We start from the raw sequence: 17,357 nt of genomic DNA on the forward strand, positions 1-17,357 counted from the left end.
GTCGTGTCCACAGGTAAGTACGGTATTGTATATTATGCACAGACAACTGCACCTCACATTGTAGAGTCAACACAGATGGTGTAATTGAACTAAATCCTGCCAGGGTGATCAGTCCCCAATGGGAGGACTGACGCTCAGGGAGTCACTCCCGTCAAGGTTTTACTATGCATTGTCCCTGGTCCGGGGCAGAATTGAGAACAATTATGTCAGAATTTCCCGATCCCAGGAAAGATCTAGTTGCATGCCAGAAGTTTATTAAAGAATTAGGTAATGCCACCTGTCACGGTCCGGCGGGAGACTGTGCAGAGGAGCCGGCTCTTACCTGTCCGGTCCCTTTGGAGAGGACCAGCTGGCGGAGGTGCGGGCTGCTGGCGTCGGGCAGGGTGTGCTGGGAGGACAGGCAGGGGCACTGTTTGGCAGCTCAGCAGACTGGCAGCATGTTAGCAGTGCTGCTGTGGAGCAGGGCTTCTGTGAACAGGCTGGGCTGTGTTCCCGGTGGCCATCTTGGATGTGGGCAAAAAGCCTGTCTTGCCCACACTTCACCAATTTATCACTTCCCTGTGGGCAATTAGCTCTAGCAGCTGCTATAAGACAGGAAGGCCTGGAGGAGGGAAATTGCCAGTGCAACGTCTTTCACAGTATCTGTGAAGCTAGTTCTCTGTGCTCCTGCAGCATCTCCAGTGTCAGGTTATTGTTACAGCAAATTACCCAAGCCTCCTGATTTAGCCTTACGCAGACTGCCGACTCTGTTCCCGTGTCCTTCCCAGCTACCTGTTCTGGACACCGCAGTAATCAGCCTTCGGAATTTCTCCTTAAAGTACTGGGTCACGGTTCCGGTATCCTCAGCCACCCGTTAACCTACAGTAGTATCTCTATTCACCTGTCTTTGGCGAACTGTTAAAACTATTCCAAGTAATAAATGCGCAAGACCTTCATCCGTCCCGCTCGTTTGTTATTCAGAGATCCAAGTGCACCAGAATCATCTTCCCCAAATCCGGATCCACAAGAATCCTCAGACGTGACAGTTTGCACTGGCCATATGGATCCAGGAACTGGACAGGATTCTGGCTCGGATTTCCTACACAGCATAGCGAGGCGTCTGGAGGGATTGGAAAATTCACAGCGACATTTGGTGCAGTGCCTCCAGGAGATATCCACTCGGCAGGATTCCATCCAAGCCTCTCTAGCGAATACTACTCCTGTCCGTCGTCCGGAGTCACAAGTTTCTCAGGCCGTTCCGGCGTCATTGGGGTCATCACCGTCCTCTCTCCGTTTGCCAACCCCCAACAAGTTCGACGGGAACTCTAAACTCTGCCGTGTATTCCTTAATCAGTGCGATGTGCACTTTACGTTACAGTCAGACAATTTTCCAACGCAAAAGGCGAAGGTGGCGTACATAGTCTCCTTACTCTCAGGGGCAGCCCTGGAATGGGTCTCACCGCTCTGGGAAAGAGATGATGCTCTGCTGAGTGACTATCCAAAATTCCTAGCCACTTTTAGGAAGATCTTTGATGAACCGGGACGTTCAACATCAGCATCCATTGAGATTATGCGTCTACGCCAAGGGAATAGGCCAGTCGGCCAGTATATCATTCAGTTTCAAACCTAAGCCTCTGAACTGCAATGGAATGAGGAAGCTTTGGTTGCAGCGTTTTGGAGTGGCCTTTCTGACCGTTTGTAGGATTATCTAGCGACTCGAGACTTACCACCAAAACTGGATGACCTCATTTCATTATGTAACAAAGTCGATCTACGATTCCGGGAGAGGCAGGCTGAAAAAAGCAAGGGAGATCGCTATCGTTTCCGCCCTGTACCTCTGGCACCCCCTCCGCTAGCAGTAGATTTTACTGACGAACCCATGCAGCTGAATCGGGCCCGACTTACTCCTGAGGAGTGCCAGAAACGGCGGCGAGAAAATTTATGTCTTTACTGTGGAGCACCGGGACACATGGTGGCATCATGCCCGCAGCGTCCGGGAAACTCCCGCTCCTAACTGGGCTAGGAGACACCAGGTTAGGAGTCTTGTCTCGGTCTCCAAAATCCTCTGAACCTACTCTACCAGTCACTATTGAACTCTCGCAAGGTACTAAGTCCATTCTCTCTCTTTTAGATACAGGAGCAGCAGAGAATTTCATCACAGCCCATCTGGTTCAGCAGCTTCAGATCCCTGTGCGAGATTTGTCCCGTTCCATTTCGTTATCTGCGGTTGATGGAAGCCGTATTCCTGGTGGAGTAATTTCTCAACGGACTCTTCCTATTTCAGTTGGTATCGGTGCTCTTCTTAAAGAGCAATTGGAACTTTTAGTTATACCCAAGGCATCACATGAAATTGTGCTGGGTTACCCTTGGTTTAGTAGGCATAACACACATATCGATTGGCACTCCATGCAAATCTTATCCTGGGGAAGACTTGTTTGACCTCTTGTTTGCCGTGTATCAAACCACTCAATAAAACCCTTGTCACATCACCCCTGCAGATTCCGTCTCAGTACGCTTCCTTCTCCGACGTCTTCAGTAAACAGGGAGCAGATATCTTGCCACCCCATAGGAAATGGGACTGTCCTATAGACCTCGAACCAGGGAAAGATCCACCCAGAGGTCGGACCTACCCTTTATCAATTCCAGAAACTAAGGCTATGTCCGAGTATATCCGAGAAAACTTGGCCAAGAGGTTCATTCGGTCATCTACCTCACCAGCCGGAGCTGGCTTCTTCTTTGTCCAGAAAAAAGATGGGGGGTTAAGACCGTGTATAGATTACCGTGGCCTGAATAACATCACGGTAAAAAATCGTTACCCTCTACCCCTCATTTCTGAATTATTTGATTGAGTCAAGGGAGCGTCCATCTTCTCCAAACTAGACCTAAGAGGAGCCTACAATCTGATCAGGATACGAGCAGGCGACGAATGGAAAACCGCGTTTAATACCAGGGATGGTCATTTTTAATATCTCGTCATGCCATTTGGTCTGAGTAACGCCCCTGCCGTATTCCAAAATTTCGTCAATGAAATTTTCCGAGACCTTCTATATCAATCTGTCGTGGTCTATCTGGACGACATCTTGATCTTTTCCCCAGACCTTGGCACACATCGACGACACGTCCTAGAGGTTCTACGTAGACTACGGGAGAATCATCTGTATTGCAAGCTAGAGAAATGCATCTTCGAGCAGGTTTCAGTCCCCTTTCTAGGGTATATAATTTCAGGCTCCGGATTACAGATGGATCCGGAGAAAGTGCAAGCCATATTGAACTGGTCAAGACCTTCCTCTCTTAAAGCGGTGCAGCATTTCCTAGGGTTCTCTAACTACTATCGGAAATTTATTAGAGGATTATCCGCCTTGGTAGCCCCCATCACCGCTCTTACTCGGAAAGGAGCAGACCCGTCTCATTGGTCCCCAGAGGCAGAGTCCGCTTTCCATCTGCTTAAACAAGCATTCATATCAGCACCAGTATTAAGGCAACCAGATATAAATAAACCCTTTTTTCTCGAAGTGGACGCCTCCTCAGAAGCGGTAGGAGCAGTACTCTCTCAAAGGTACGAAGATCATAAGTTCCATCCTTGTGCTTACTTCTCGAAGAAGTTTCTCCCCGTCGAGAAGAACTACACTATCGGGGAGCAGGAGTTGTTGGCAGTTAAGCTAGCCCTAGAGGAATGGCGATACCTCCCGGAAGGAGCTAACTTCCCTATTACCATTTATACAGATCATCGGAACTTAACCTTCCTGAAAGATTTACAATGTCTGAGTCCGCGTCTTGCTCGTTGGACCATGTTCTTCTCACGCTTTTCGTTCATCCTGACTTATCGGCCCGGTTCACAGAATCTAAAAGCAGATGCTCTGTCACGGTCCACTACCTCCATTGGATCTGAAGAACCTCCTCAAACACACCCCGTCTTAGATGCAAAAGTTTTTGCCTCCACTCATCTACAACCTCCTGCAGGGAAAACTTTTGTCACTCCCCAACTACGGAAGAAACTCATGTCTTGGGCTCACACTTCCCGATTTTCAGGTCATCCAGGTGTTCACAAGACAATGGAATTTCTGCAAAGATCCTATTGGTGGCCCACGCTGAAAGCAGATGTGACAGCCTTCATTTCCTCCTGTGTTAAGTGTGCCCAACACAAAGTCTCTCGGCAACCTCCAGCTGGGAAGTTACTGCCTCTTTCTGTACCCTTTCAACCGTGGTCCCATTTATCAATGGACTTCATAACAGATTTACCATCTTCTAGAGGCTACACTATAATCTGGGTGGTGATAGACCGATTCTCCAAAATGGCCCACTTTGTACCATTGAAGAAATTACAGCATCTGAATTGGCCCATCATTTCATTTCCGAGATTTTCAGGCTTCACGGTCTTCCCACCGAAATAGTGTCTGATCGAGGGGTGCAATTTGTAGCAAAGTTCTGGAAATCCCTTTGCACAGCCTTAGAAATTAAATTGCAGTATTCCACAGCCTATCATCCACAGTCCAACGGTTCCACGGAACGAGTTAATCAAGATTTGGAGACCTTTCTACGCATTCACCTTTCCTCTTCTCAGGATGATTGGGTAGACCATTTACCTTGGGCTGAGTTCGCCCACAACAATACTTACCATTCTTCTACTGAGCTTACACCCTTCCTCATTGTTTACGGAGCCCATCCTAAAGTTCCAGCATTTCAAAGTCTACCGGCACTCGATTTACCAGCAGTTGAAACTTCCCTTAAGCATTTTTTTGAACATCTGGAATCAGGTTCATACCAATCTTCAAAAGGCTTCTCTTCGTTACAAGAAATGGGCTGATAGAAAACGAAGAACAATTCCTAGTCTCAAGGTAGGAGACCAAGTTTGGCTTTCTACAAGGAACTTACGCTTACGAGTACCTTCAATGAAGTTTACCCCCCCCCCCCCGCTTTATAGGTCCTTTTCCAATTGTGGGAATAATTAATCCAGTGGTTTATAAACTCAAACTACCCCCTTACCTCAAAATTCCTTCTTCTTTCCATGTTTCCTTGCTAAAACCTTTAGTTTTGAACCGATTTCGGAGACTGTTACCACAACCACCCAAAGTACTCACCCAGAGTGGAATAGAGTTTGAGGTTAAAAAGGTACTTGACTCCCGAATTCGTTATGGCCGGCTACAGTACCTATCGGACTGGAAAGGTTATGGTCCGGCGGAACGTTCCTGGGAGTACGCAACAGATGTACATGCCCCAGCATTAGTTCACAAATTTCATTCTGAACATCCAGATAAGCCGAAATTGTGTCCAGGGGCCACTCTAAAGAGGGGGGGTAATGTCACGGTCCGGCGGGAGACTGTGCAGAGGAGCCGGCTCTTACCTGTCCGGTCCTTTTGGAGAGGACCAGCTGGCGGAGGTGCGGGCTGCTGGCGTCGGGCAGGGTGTGCTGGGAGGACAGGCAGGGGCACTGTTTGGCAGCTCAGCAGACTGGCAGCATGTTAGCAGTGCTGCTGTGGAGCAGGGCTTCTGTGAACAGGCTGGGCTGTGTTCCCGGTGGCCATCTTGCATGTGGGCAAAAAGCCTGTCTTGCCCACACTTCACCAATTTATCACTTCCCTGTGGGCAATTAGCTCTAGCAGCTGCTATAAGACAGGAAGGCCTGGAGGAGGGAAATTGCCAGTGCAACGTCTTTCACAGTATCTGTGAAGCTAGTTCTCTGTGCTCCTGCAGCATCTCCAGTGTCAGGTTCTTGTTACAGCAAATTACCCAAGCCTCCTGATTTAGCCTTACGCAGACTGCCGACTCTGTTCCCGTGTCCTTCCCAGCTACCTGTTCTGGACACCGCAGTAACCAGCCTTCGGAATTTCTCCTTAAAGTACTGGGTCACGGTTCCGGTATCCTCAGCCACCCGTTAACCTACAGTAGTATCTCTATTCACCTGTCTTTGGCGAACTGTTAAAACTATTCCAAGTAATAAATGCGCAAGACCGTCATCCGTCCCGCTCGTTTGTTATTCAGAGATCCAAGTGCACCAGAATCATCTTCCCCAAATCCGGCTCCACAAGAATCCTCAGACGTGACACCACCAAACCCACAAACAAAGATTGGCGAACAGTGCTACGAGTATGTCTACCCTCCAATATTGACCCTACGAAATTCATTACTGATTGTAAATTAGACGCAGAAGTACCTCTCACTGAGGAACACACTCAGGAGAATGTACCACAAATCAATCTGCAATTAGGAATATATTTCCCAACTGTTGTCAAGTGTAATAAAAAAATTTCCATTAGACAAAAAGAAGGTGAAACTGCTTCTGACTATTTCCACCGAGCACTGCAGGAAATGGCTAGATAGTGAAGTATAGTTGGTAGATCATATCTTGAAGATACAGGGGCGGCCAGGTAAACGCTGTGATTTATCATTAAATGTTTCCTCTTCATCTCTGACGTTCACCAGCAAAACTACAGCTAAAACGTCACATGTCTATTTGGTCATTTCAGAGGTCTGCCCAACCCCAGTACATCTTACCAGCATCATTGTGCCTGGCCATGCACAGAGGGGGAAGAGTGGAAATACTGGTGGGGGAGACTGTGCAGAGATACCGATAGACATGTTGGTGTGACAGCCTGATGGTGAACGGAAATCTGACAATTTTTCTCTTTTTCTATTACCAGTTCTCTTTTTGTTTTTCCATGTTCTACGGATGGTATGTCACACAACAGTTAAACAAATGGTAATGCAAGATTTATGCTCCTTACAGAAAGGTCGCTGACTCGGAGAGAACAGCGTGTCACTGGAGTGTCCATTTTGGGAAGACTGAGAGGCAGCACTGTTGAGATGACATCTGAGCAAGAAGAACAACAAGACTAGAGGCGGTTATCGTACCAATTTTCTTTCCCTTCTATTATTTTCTTTACCTCCCATTACCACTCTTTCTTTCTCCTCCTGCAACATTGACTTACCCCAAGAGACTGCGTTCCGGGTTTTCCTGTTGACCCTGTTGTTGACCAGAACAGTGTATTTCGGTTAGAGTACCAGAGAGGTCGAGAAAGGATCTGTAATGGGTTCTGATGACAAGGACGGATTAGTAGAATTCCAAGAGCAACACAGTCACCGAGCAAAGGTAAAAAGACATCCACTCGGAAGAAGATTTTGATGCACATTTCTACAGACCGTTGATGAACATTTCTACAGACCATTGATGAACATTCCTACAGACCGTTGATGAACATTTCTACAGACCGTTGATGAACATTTCTACAGACATTTGATTAACTTTTTCACAGACTTTGCGAGACACTTTAGAGACTTTAAAAGACTTTGTATGGACACTTGAAAGACTTTGCTTACCACCCACAGCAAAGACACACCTATCCGGACAAGACTTCAACAGACACCCAAGGACAATTACACACATTATCATATGAATTTATTTGTGACATATGTTTCTTATCTTCATCTCTACAATCTTCAGGTAGTGACACACATAGTCGACAGGTGATATAGGTACATATAGTAGCACTCACATGTTTTCCCTCCCATGTATCATCAACTAATGTGCACCCCATTTGTTGGAACAAGAAGCCAAAGAGAGCTCGGTAGTTTTTGTTGGCCCACTTACAGACCCTTAATACGGGATAAGAAGGATTTAATGTATACTTCGCAATACCTCGAAGCTTATCTAGAACATGTACGGCACGATGATACATGACCCCTCAGACATAAATTTCATACATGCATGCTTTTACTATCCCACTAGGTCATACATATCCCACCTTCTCCTCTCCTCCCTCCACCCAATCATTTATAGGTATTTCATTGTATTGTATATTTTTCTGCTTAATTGTTTGGATAGTGGCAGTTACTGTAAACTGCCAAAGGGTGGACTGTCAAAGTCGAAAAATATCATGATGCATACCCCTTGTACTAACCCCTCATGCACATGCACGCTGCTCGTGCACCTGGTCCCCCGTGCGTACACATACCCGCAAGTTGCATAGGAGACGCTCCAGCATCTCGTGCGCATGAGATGTGTATTTACGGCGGAGTTTGTGAGCGTGTAGCGTGCGACTCGATCGTAGCATATTTAACCCAAATAGTGCATTTTGTAGATAATATTCCCCTGGACCATGTCAGCGAGTATGATTAGTTTAAACAGTTCCTGGACAGAGGGATTCCTCTTTGCATGATAGGAAGGGTCAGATAAAGGTTGAAAGGTGGTGTCTAGTATCCAGCTGTAGGGTATTTTAAGGGTAACATTCCGATGTTAGTTAGGAAAGGATCGCTCGCTCTCGTGTATAGTTATGTACAGAATTAGATTATGAACATTAACTGTATTTGCTGTAAATTACACATGCGGCGGGAATCCTGAGGATACCTCCCACCAGAGCAGTTGGGAAAAGACACGGCCCACCTGTTCAAATCCACCTATGACCTTTGCTGTAATGTAGAGACACATCCCTGTGTCCAATGAACAATGAGATTACAGGGACCATTGTATTGTGAATGTATGTTGTGTATATAAAGACCACTGTTGCCTGGCCAGCCTCAGACTCTGAAGGCTTTCTACCTGAATAGCTGAGGACTGGATTCCAGGTTGCGCTTGCGAAAGATTTCCCATGTATGTATATTCTCTGTGGCCATTGTTCATCTTTATTCTCTGTTATTCTGTTAGATTTTCTATGTTAGCTTGTAGTGTATAATTTGTACCTATTTTCCCCTTTTTCTCTGAATAATCCACGGCGGTGTTAGAGCTGCTGTGGTTGTAACCAAACCCGGTGTTGTGTCTTCACTTTCCTGCAAAGGGCTTTCTTAGCGTCTTAATCGCTCAAACAGCATACACATTGTTAAGGTTTTTAGGAGTTACATCATTGCAGTATTTGACTACTAAGGTTTAGAGTATAAGTATATCCTTACATTGTTCTATTAACCGGGTTTACTGTATATCATTCTGTGAGCGTCCGTGCCACTCATGTCTCACTCTCGTGGCGCAGCATCTGCTCCGCTAATAGCGTAGCAGCACGATACTCGGTACGCCAATAGCGTGCTTGGTACGAAGCGTGAATCCGTGTGCGTACATGTCGCTTGTGCGTCACGCCCACGGCCTAGCATCTGCTACGCTAAGTGCGTACCCCTACTGTACTCAGTGCGCAAATAGCGTACTTAGTCCGTAATAGTGTATAGCTTTAAGTCTAAAGGTAATAATTGACATTATCACCTGGATGTTATGGAGTTTGATTTCCTCTCCACCAGGCGCATGGAGGAGCTCTGTAATGCCACACTCAGGGAGGACCTTGCCAATGTTTACTTGTGTCCTGCATGGCTGACCTTCTTTCATGGTACTGTCCTGTGACATCAAGTCTTTCTTTGCCTTCTGCGATAGAGTAACTCTCTCAGATGGCATCTTCCTTTGCGGTCAGCATTTCATGATACCTTATACCATTCTAGGTTTTTATGCTCAGAAGGCCCACCAGAGGAACCCCGTATGGTGTAAGTACACCATACAATGGGCTAAAGCATGCCTTGTTTTGACACTCTGTAGCTGCTGACATTTAATGTGTTGTGGGAAAAAACTGTGTTCCCTAATGCACACCGAGTGAAAAATATTACTACATAATAGTCAGATAATACGGAGATCTTAGTTGCATATATCTGCAGATATAGGGTTAAGCCCCCAGGCCGATCGACAAGGCTTCCCCGTCACTGGGGTCCCTAATACTAGGTATGGGTCCGGGGTGCAGGACCCCACGATGTCGGCACAGGTCGGCCACCCCAGGTCAGCACCGCACATGTGAAAATTAATAGGGGTTAATAAGAAGCACAGAAGTGCTATGTAAGTGGTGTGATTAAAATAATATATACAAAGTGATAAGGAAAATCATAAGTGTTAATAAAGTGTTAGGGTGTGCCGACCTGAAGCAGCCCAACCATACCGACACAGGGGCCACCGCACCCCACACCCACCCCATGAATAATTACAAATATGTCTGGGTTAAATTCCCAGTGTAAGGCCACATGGTAATGGCTCCTACAGCATCTGAGAGCCAGCTTACCTGGGGATACCCCTGGCTTCCCCTATGGCACTCGGGAGTCAGCAATCCCTCCTAATGCTGACCCATCTATGCCTCTCTAAATACAATACACAAGGTGGAAAGCTGCTCAATCAGATTGCAATGTCACTCAGGTGCTAAAAGGGAGGAATAATTCTGTGTAGGAAAACACTGTGTTCCCTAATGCACACCGAGTGAAAAATATTACTATATAATAGTCAGATAATACGGAGATCTTAGTTGCGTATATCTGCAGATATAGGGATAAGCCCCCAGGCCGATCGACAAGGCTTCTCCGTCACTGGGGGTCCCTAATATTAGGTATGGGTCCGTGGTGCAGGACCCCACAATTTTTCACTTGGTGTGCATTAGGGAACACAGTTTTTTCCTAAACAGAAGTATCCCTCCCTTTTAGCACCTGAGTGACATTACAATCTGATTGAGCAGCTTTCCATTTTGTGTATTGTATTTAATGTGTTGTCTCTGCCTCTGCCTCCTTCAATACTTTATCCATCATTCCAAGGAACCGCTCACTCTCTGCACACAGCACACCATGCAAGCTATTTACTGACAATGCGTGCAGTTCATGCAGTTCCAGACTTTAACCAGTGAATGGGACATCTCGTATGTTACCAGCATTCCTCACTGTCCACAGTCTAATTGACTAACTGAAAGGACAATACTTTCTGCAAAGCATCTGTTAGATAAATGTTATAGAGATGGATCCAGGGTCGGACTGGCCCATAGTGGTAGAGAGGAAAACACTGGTGGGCCCCACTGCCTGAGGGCCCTACCTCTCCTCTTGGGATCAGGTTTTAAACTGTGCGCTTGAATTATACATTATATATAAGTTACATTATACTGCACAGGACTATGGTGTAATCACTACAGTGCATTGCTGTTATTAATCTGCTACATTATCGTGCATGCACTAGCATTATTTCCTATCATTATTTATAAAGGGGCACAAATCATACAGGGGTCTATTTACTAAGCGTTGGATGGAGTTAAAGTCGCTGGAGATAAAGTACCAGCCAATCGGCTCCTAACTGTAATTTTTTAAACCCTCTCTGTGGCATAGCAGTTAGGAGCCGATTGGCTGGTACAGTATCTCCAGCGACTTTATCTTCATCCAAGGCTTAGACCCCACAATCTCTAATAGCTAGCCAAACCTATGTGATGGATGGCCACACCCCTAAGCATGAGCCCCTATCACTACATTTCATGCCCCAGCCTGACAATGGAGGGTTCTGACATGTTTATGGCGCTCCTAAATATAATAAATACTCTGAGAGATGGACTTCTCTCCTGTTCAACATGTTCTATATAGGTGCACCCTAACAATCATCCTGCCACCAAGTTCAAAATTAGTTCACAAGTTCAGAACAATGTGCAAGATGCTCTGTAGAATTCCAGGTTGTAGCTCAAAGTCACTCATGAAAAAAAATTCCATTGCCAAAGACCTCTGTCCCCGGGATAGACAGTCTTCATCCAGACCCCTATGAGGTTTGCCAGAGTTGGGACTGTGCAGGGATCTTTCAATAGGCCTAACAGCTTTCGGGTGCAATCTGACGGTGCCTTGGATGAGTGCAAAAGGCACCAGCTCCTAGGGTTGTGTGAGCAAACACCTATATATCACCTGACACTGACCCATCATAATGGATAATGAGCCCCCTAAAGAAGCACCTACTGGAGAGCAGGACAGTTCCATGCCCTTGACCAAAAGTGAGCCCATTCAGACTCTGGACACACCACTAGCCTCTGTCTTTGTCACCAGATCTGGTAACATTTCCAGGCCAAATCCAAATTTTGAGGACTATGTTACTAAATCTCATATTTTTCAGTTTGTTTGTTGTTTGGTGCACACTGTCCGTGAGTTGAACACCTGATACACTGTCTTACATCCAAACTCCTGTTTATTGTTTCCTCATGTTTGAAAAGCCGGATATACTGTAGATGTATGCAGTGGTGCTTTAATGTGGAGATGGCATTACTGCTCACCACTTGTTATACAGGAACCGCCTCTGCAGCCATTGTTAAGTATGACTGCATCTAGTAAAGTCACACCTATGCAGTTTTCCAGAGTCCTGTGGTGATTTGCACAGACCACTTTACAGTAATGTAAGATTTTGGTTCATACACAGAGTATGGAAAATTCTGGAGAACCTTATAGCGTAAGACAGCAAATTTGTCCAAACAAATGTGGTGGTAAGTAGTGGGCCCTGGTGCAAATATAGGGCCTAATTCAGACCTGATCACAGCAGCAAATTTGTTCTCTAATGGGCAAAACCATGTGCACTGCAGGGAGGGGGGGGGAGGGGGGGCAGATATAACATGTACAGAGAGAGATAGATTTGGGTGTGGTGTGTTCAAACTGAAATCTAAATTGCTGTGTAAAAATAAAGCAGCCAGTATTTACCCTGCACAGAAACAATATAACTCACCCAAATCTAACTATCTCTGCAAATGTTATATCTGCCACACCTGCAGTGCACATAGGGTGTAATTCAGATCTGATCGCAACAGCAAATTTGTTAGCAGTTGGGCAAAACCATGTGCGCTGCAGTTGGGGCAGATATAACATTTGCAGAGAGCGTTAGATTTGGGTGGGTTATTTTGTTTCTGTGCAGGGTAAATACTGGCTGCTTTATTTTTCCACAGCAATTTAGATTTAATTTTGAACACACATCACCCAAATCTAACTCTCTCTGCACATGTTATATCTGCCCCCCCCCCCCCCTTGCAGTCCACATGGAGGGTAATTCCGACCCGATCGCTTGCTACAGTTTGTCGCAGTGCAGCGATTGGGTCAGAACTGCGCATGCATTGGCGCCGCAGTGCGCCAGCGCATGGCAGTTACCTTTGCCTAGCGATCGCCTCTGAGACAGAGGCGATCGCTGGGCGGGAGGGGGCGCGCAGCCGCTGCGGCCAGTGGCAGCGAAGAACAACTCCTGGCCAGCTGCAGGAGCTGTGCTGGCCGGGAGTTACTCCAGAAAAACAAAAATACAAAAGCATTGCCGCTGTGCGATGCTTTTGTATTGGTGCGGGGGGGGGGGCACTGACATGCGGGGCCGACTAGCCCTGTGCTGGGCGTTCCCCCGCATGTCAGGGAAGATGATCATAGCTGTGCTAAATTACGCACAGCTACGATCAACTCGGAATGAACCCCATGGGGCCTAATTCAGAGTTGATCGCAGCAGTCAATTTTTTAGCAGTTGGGCAAAACCATGTGCACTGCAGGGGGGGGGGGGGCAGATATAACATGTGCAGAGAGAGTTAAATTTGGGTGTGGTGTGTTCAAACTGAAATCTAAATTGCGGTGTAGAAATAAAGTAGCCAGTATTACTCTTCACAGAAACAATATAACCCAACCAAATCTAACTCTCTGCAAATGTTATATCTGCCTCCCCTGCAGTGCACATGGGCCCTCATTCCGAGTTGTTCGCTCGCCAGTGCAAACGCTAAGCCGACGCCTTCTGGGAGTGTATTTTAGCTTAGCAGAAGTGCGAACGAAAGGATCGCAGAATGGCGGCTACATTTTTTTAAGCAGTTTCAGAGTAGCTGCAGACCTACTCCTACGTTGCGATCACTTCAGACTATTTAGTTCCTGTTTTGACGTCACAAACACGCCCTGCATTTGGTCAGCCACTCCCCCATTTCCCCAGCCACTCCTGCGTTTTTATCTGGCACGCTTGCATTTTTTTCACACACTCCCAGAAAACGGTCAGTTACCACCCAGAAACACCCACTTCCTGTCAATCACTCAACGATCAGCGTCGCACGACCTTGTGTGAAAGTGCTATGGCTTTTGTGAAAGTACGACCCATGTGCGCACTGCGCTCCATACACATGCGCAGAAATGCCGATTTTTAGCCTGATCACTGCGCTGCGAACAACGGCAGCTAGCGATCAACTCGGAATGACCCCCATGGTTTTGCCCACTTGCTAACAAATTTGCTTTGATCAAATCTGAATTACCCCCAAGGTGTTGCCCAACTGCTAACAAATTTGCTGCTGCGATCATATCTTAATTAGAGATGAGCGGGTTCGGTTTTACTCGGTTTTACTCGGTTCTCAAAACGGCATCTAATTGGCTCGCGGATGTCACGTGTTTTGGATAGCCAATAAGGTTCGGTTTTGAGAACCGAGTAAAACCGAATCCGATCATCTCTAATCTTAATTAGGCCAATGGTTTTGCCCAATAGAGAACAAATTTCTTACGGGAAGCAATTTTATACAGCGTATATATTCGGTAGGATTGAATTGTGAATGCCTTTACTGAATATGCATTGCTTATTTTAATGTAATCCACAACTGCCATTAGAGCTTGGTTGATAATATACTTTTAAGGGTTAAAAAAGTCCTGTGCAGAAATACCCCCCCCCCTCCCCCTCTCCGATAATATATTTTGGTTATATTGCTACATTTAAAAAAAAATTGTGCACAAGTTGCTAATAATATTGAGCTCACACATTACTACTAGTACATTGTACCCAATAAAATAATTCTTCTTCATAGAACATGATCTGTTTCCATTGCTATATATACGGTAACCAAGGCAACCAAGTTTGCATCATGCACTACTCTTGCTAACCAGTGTCATTTGTTCCTTTCATTTTTGTTTCTAGTGGCGTTATGCAGATGCCTTGGATATCTTCCTCATGATATTTGGTCTTATTTGCGCTGCTGCCAGCGGTACCGGACAGTCAATCCTCATCAATATATTTGGACACATGGCAGGCAGCTTTGTATCAAGAGGAAGTAACGTAAATGGTAAATACCTTTCACATCCATGTGGTTATTCATTTGGGCATAGGTTAATTGTTGAAAAAAATCCCTGCACAGGGAATGGCTATTCAATTTTATAGCCTATTTCCCGTGTCTAAAATCTGGGAATAAGCCGCAGAAATCCACCAATTCTGAACAAACTGCGGAATCAATGGGTTTTCCACGCACTAACCCTCAATTTTGCTGTTTTCTCACTGACTTTATCGCTCAGTCCACCATTGGGGATTCATGTGCAGGGTAATCCCCGCTAATTGAATCAGCAATTAGCCGTGGCATATGGTGGATTGTACCAATTTCCAATAACATGTTTTTGAGAAACTATAATAGAATAGTGCCTATTAGTGGCCACAGATATCATGTATTAGATGATAGATAGATAGATAGATAGATAGATAGATAGATAGATAGATAGATAGATAGATAGATAGATAGAGTACCAAAACACGCATATGACATTACCAAACAATAACACTGGAATTAAGCAGAACATGGGAGAAATTATTTACTGACTTTAAAAAAAAAGCTTTCAAATGGGTTATGAAGTAGAGCGTACTGTAGGGTAAAAAGTTGTGCTTAACCCATTTGCCCATCTTATGTAACCTGAAAAACACTTACAGACACTTGGGGATAGCAGGGGAGACTGCAGGGGAAATAGAATGCTGTTACTTCCCATAAAACTTGTTTTCACAGATGGAGGATGACTAGTTATAAGAGGTTGATGTACTGCTTTCACTGTCACTCCAGCAGTGGACAGTCACTAATTATGAGATATATGCAGTGCCAATATTTATTAAGTTGAGTGATTATCAGTAAACTATGCATATATCTTAATCACACTGTGCATGCGACAAGGTACCATATTATTGCCGCTTACAGTGAGGATTCATTAAAAAACACACAAATGTCACAGTTATTTTGGGGGTGTATATAAGGCGTTGACTGTTATCCCTGTATGCGTTAAACATGGAGCCAGCGTATAATTTCCCGTGGCTATTCTATGCTACCACAAGGTTGCTGAGATGGCCGATTATAGAAGCATTTGCGACTAATGCTGCTTCTTTGGCCCTGATTCAGAGATATACGTAAATCCAATGATTGACATGTTGCTGCTGCTTGGTGACAAGGAGTGGGCAGCACTGGCCGGTGTTTCCAGAAAATGGGGAATGTTGGCCCAGTTTTATGGGAGTGAAGAGGCCAGTGTCTGCATTCTAAGACACAGATTTACTGGCCATGCAAGCAGTCAGGAGGTGGTCATTCTATTTTTGCACAGCAGCTGCATCTAAAAGCATCCATCTCTGAATAAGGCGCTTTGTATGCAGAGATTTGGATCCTGAGATTTGTGATTTTGCTTTTTGTAGTCTCAATACTTTTCCAGGTGACTGCAGCATTAGCAGATTTTCGCACATTGGGCCCGATTCAGCATGGAAAAAAATTGCACATCTACAATCCATAACACTATCTTGCGGTGGGATGCCCAGCACAGGTCAAGTCCATCCCGCATGCCGGGTCCTGCCCCCCCTCCGCAAACGTGCAAAAGCATTGCACCGCAGCGATGCTTTTGCAAGTTTAGGGTAGTCCTCTGCCTACATAACCTAGCTGTGAAGGCAAGTGGCAGCCCGCTGTTTCTGGACGCAGTGGCTGCGTGTGACGTCACACAACTGCCATGGCCCGCCCCGAAAGCAGTCTGGGCATGCCTGCGTTGCCTGGACCGTTGCCCCCAATGCTGCCGTAACGCCCCTTAAACTGTCAATCAGGCTGAGGCATTTGCACAAGTGAGACTGTGTGCCCACGTGCATTGTGACTTCTGCATATGTGCACACTTCACTGGGATTCAGCGTGCAAAAGCTGCCGCAGCAGCGTTCCATTCTGCATAAGGCCCATTAGTAGCATTACAGATTTGCAGCTGAGAATGCATTAGCATACATCTCTGAATCAGACTCCAAGTACAGGTTATATATGTGATCTTATTGGCCAGTTTGTTATGCTACTTGCTCCAATACCTTTCTTCCAGTGTAGTTCTATAACTCAGGTACCAATAACTATACATTATATTTCTAAAAGAAATAAATAAATTCTAATAACAATTGTCAAAACTGTCCAGACAATTCTCCAGATACCTCAATCTGAAAATTGCTTACCAGTGAGATATGGTTACCTCAGCACGTGTGGTTAATCAAACATGGTAACTGTCACCAGCAAGGGAAAAAATTAATGTACTGATGCCAGATAGTCCTTTGCGGCTACCTGCATACAAAATTATTAATTCAATACTCACTTACACTTAGGTACATAGCTTTGACATGTAACACAAATAAGGAATTGTGGCTGTTTGCTGCATTATATCCACTGAAGGAAAGAGAATTAGTAGTATGTAATTACGAGAGATGTATTGTGTAGTAGCAGCGGTACAGCAGTTCTTCAACATGCCCTTGCTTAACTTTTCTTACATGGAAGTGCTTGGTTACTGCCCAGTTAAGCCTCTTCAGTTGCAAGTGTAGATTATGCTTACCTGCTCTCCTGGAATAAACGGGAGGCTGACGAATTCTGGGTGCTGCACCCTGAATAGCATTCAAATCT

General features: G+C 45.5%; 1 protein-coding gene across 1 annotated transcript in view; it reads left to right on the forward strand.

Annotated features, from left to right (window-relative positions):
- The window catches only part of LOC134929572 (uncharacterized), a 213,221-nt gene extending 197,736 nt beyond the window's left edge, over positions 1 to 15,485 (forward strand). The window contains exons 5-6 of the mRNA XM_063925163.1: positions 14,621 to 14,758; positions 15,471 to 15,485. Coding sequence (XP_063781233.1) covers positions 14,621 to 14,758; positions 15,471 to 15,485 — 153 coding nt within the window. The remainder of the gene's footprint in view (positions 1 to 14,620; positions 14,759 to 15,470) is intronic.
- The last annotated feature ends 1,872 nt before the right edge of the window (positions 15,486 to 17,357 follow it).

The sequence above is a fragment of the Pseudophryne corroboree genome, chromosome 5 (genome assembly GCF_028390025.1).
Source record: "Pseudophryne corroboree isolate aPseCor3 chromosome 5, aPseCor3.hap2, whole genome shotgun sequence".
NCBI lineage: Eukaryota > Metazoa > Chordata > Amphibia > Anura > Myobatrachidae > Pseudophryne > Pseudophryne corroboree.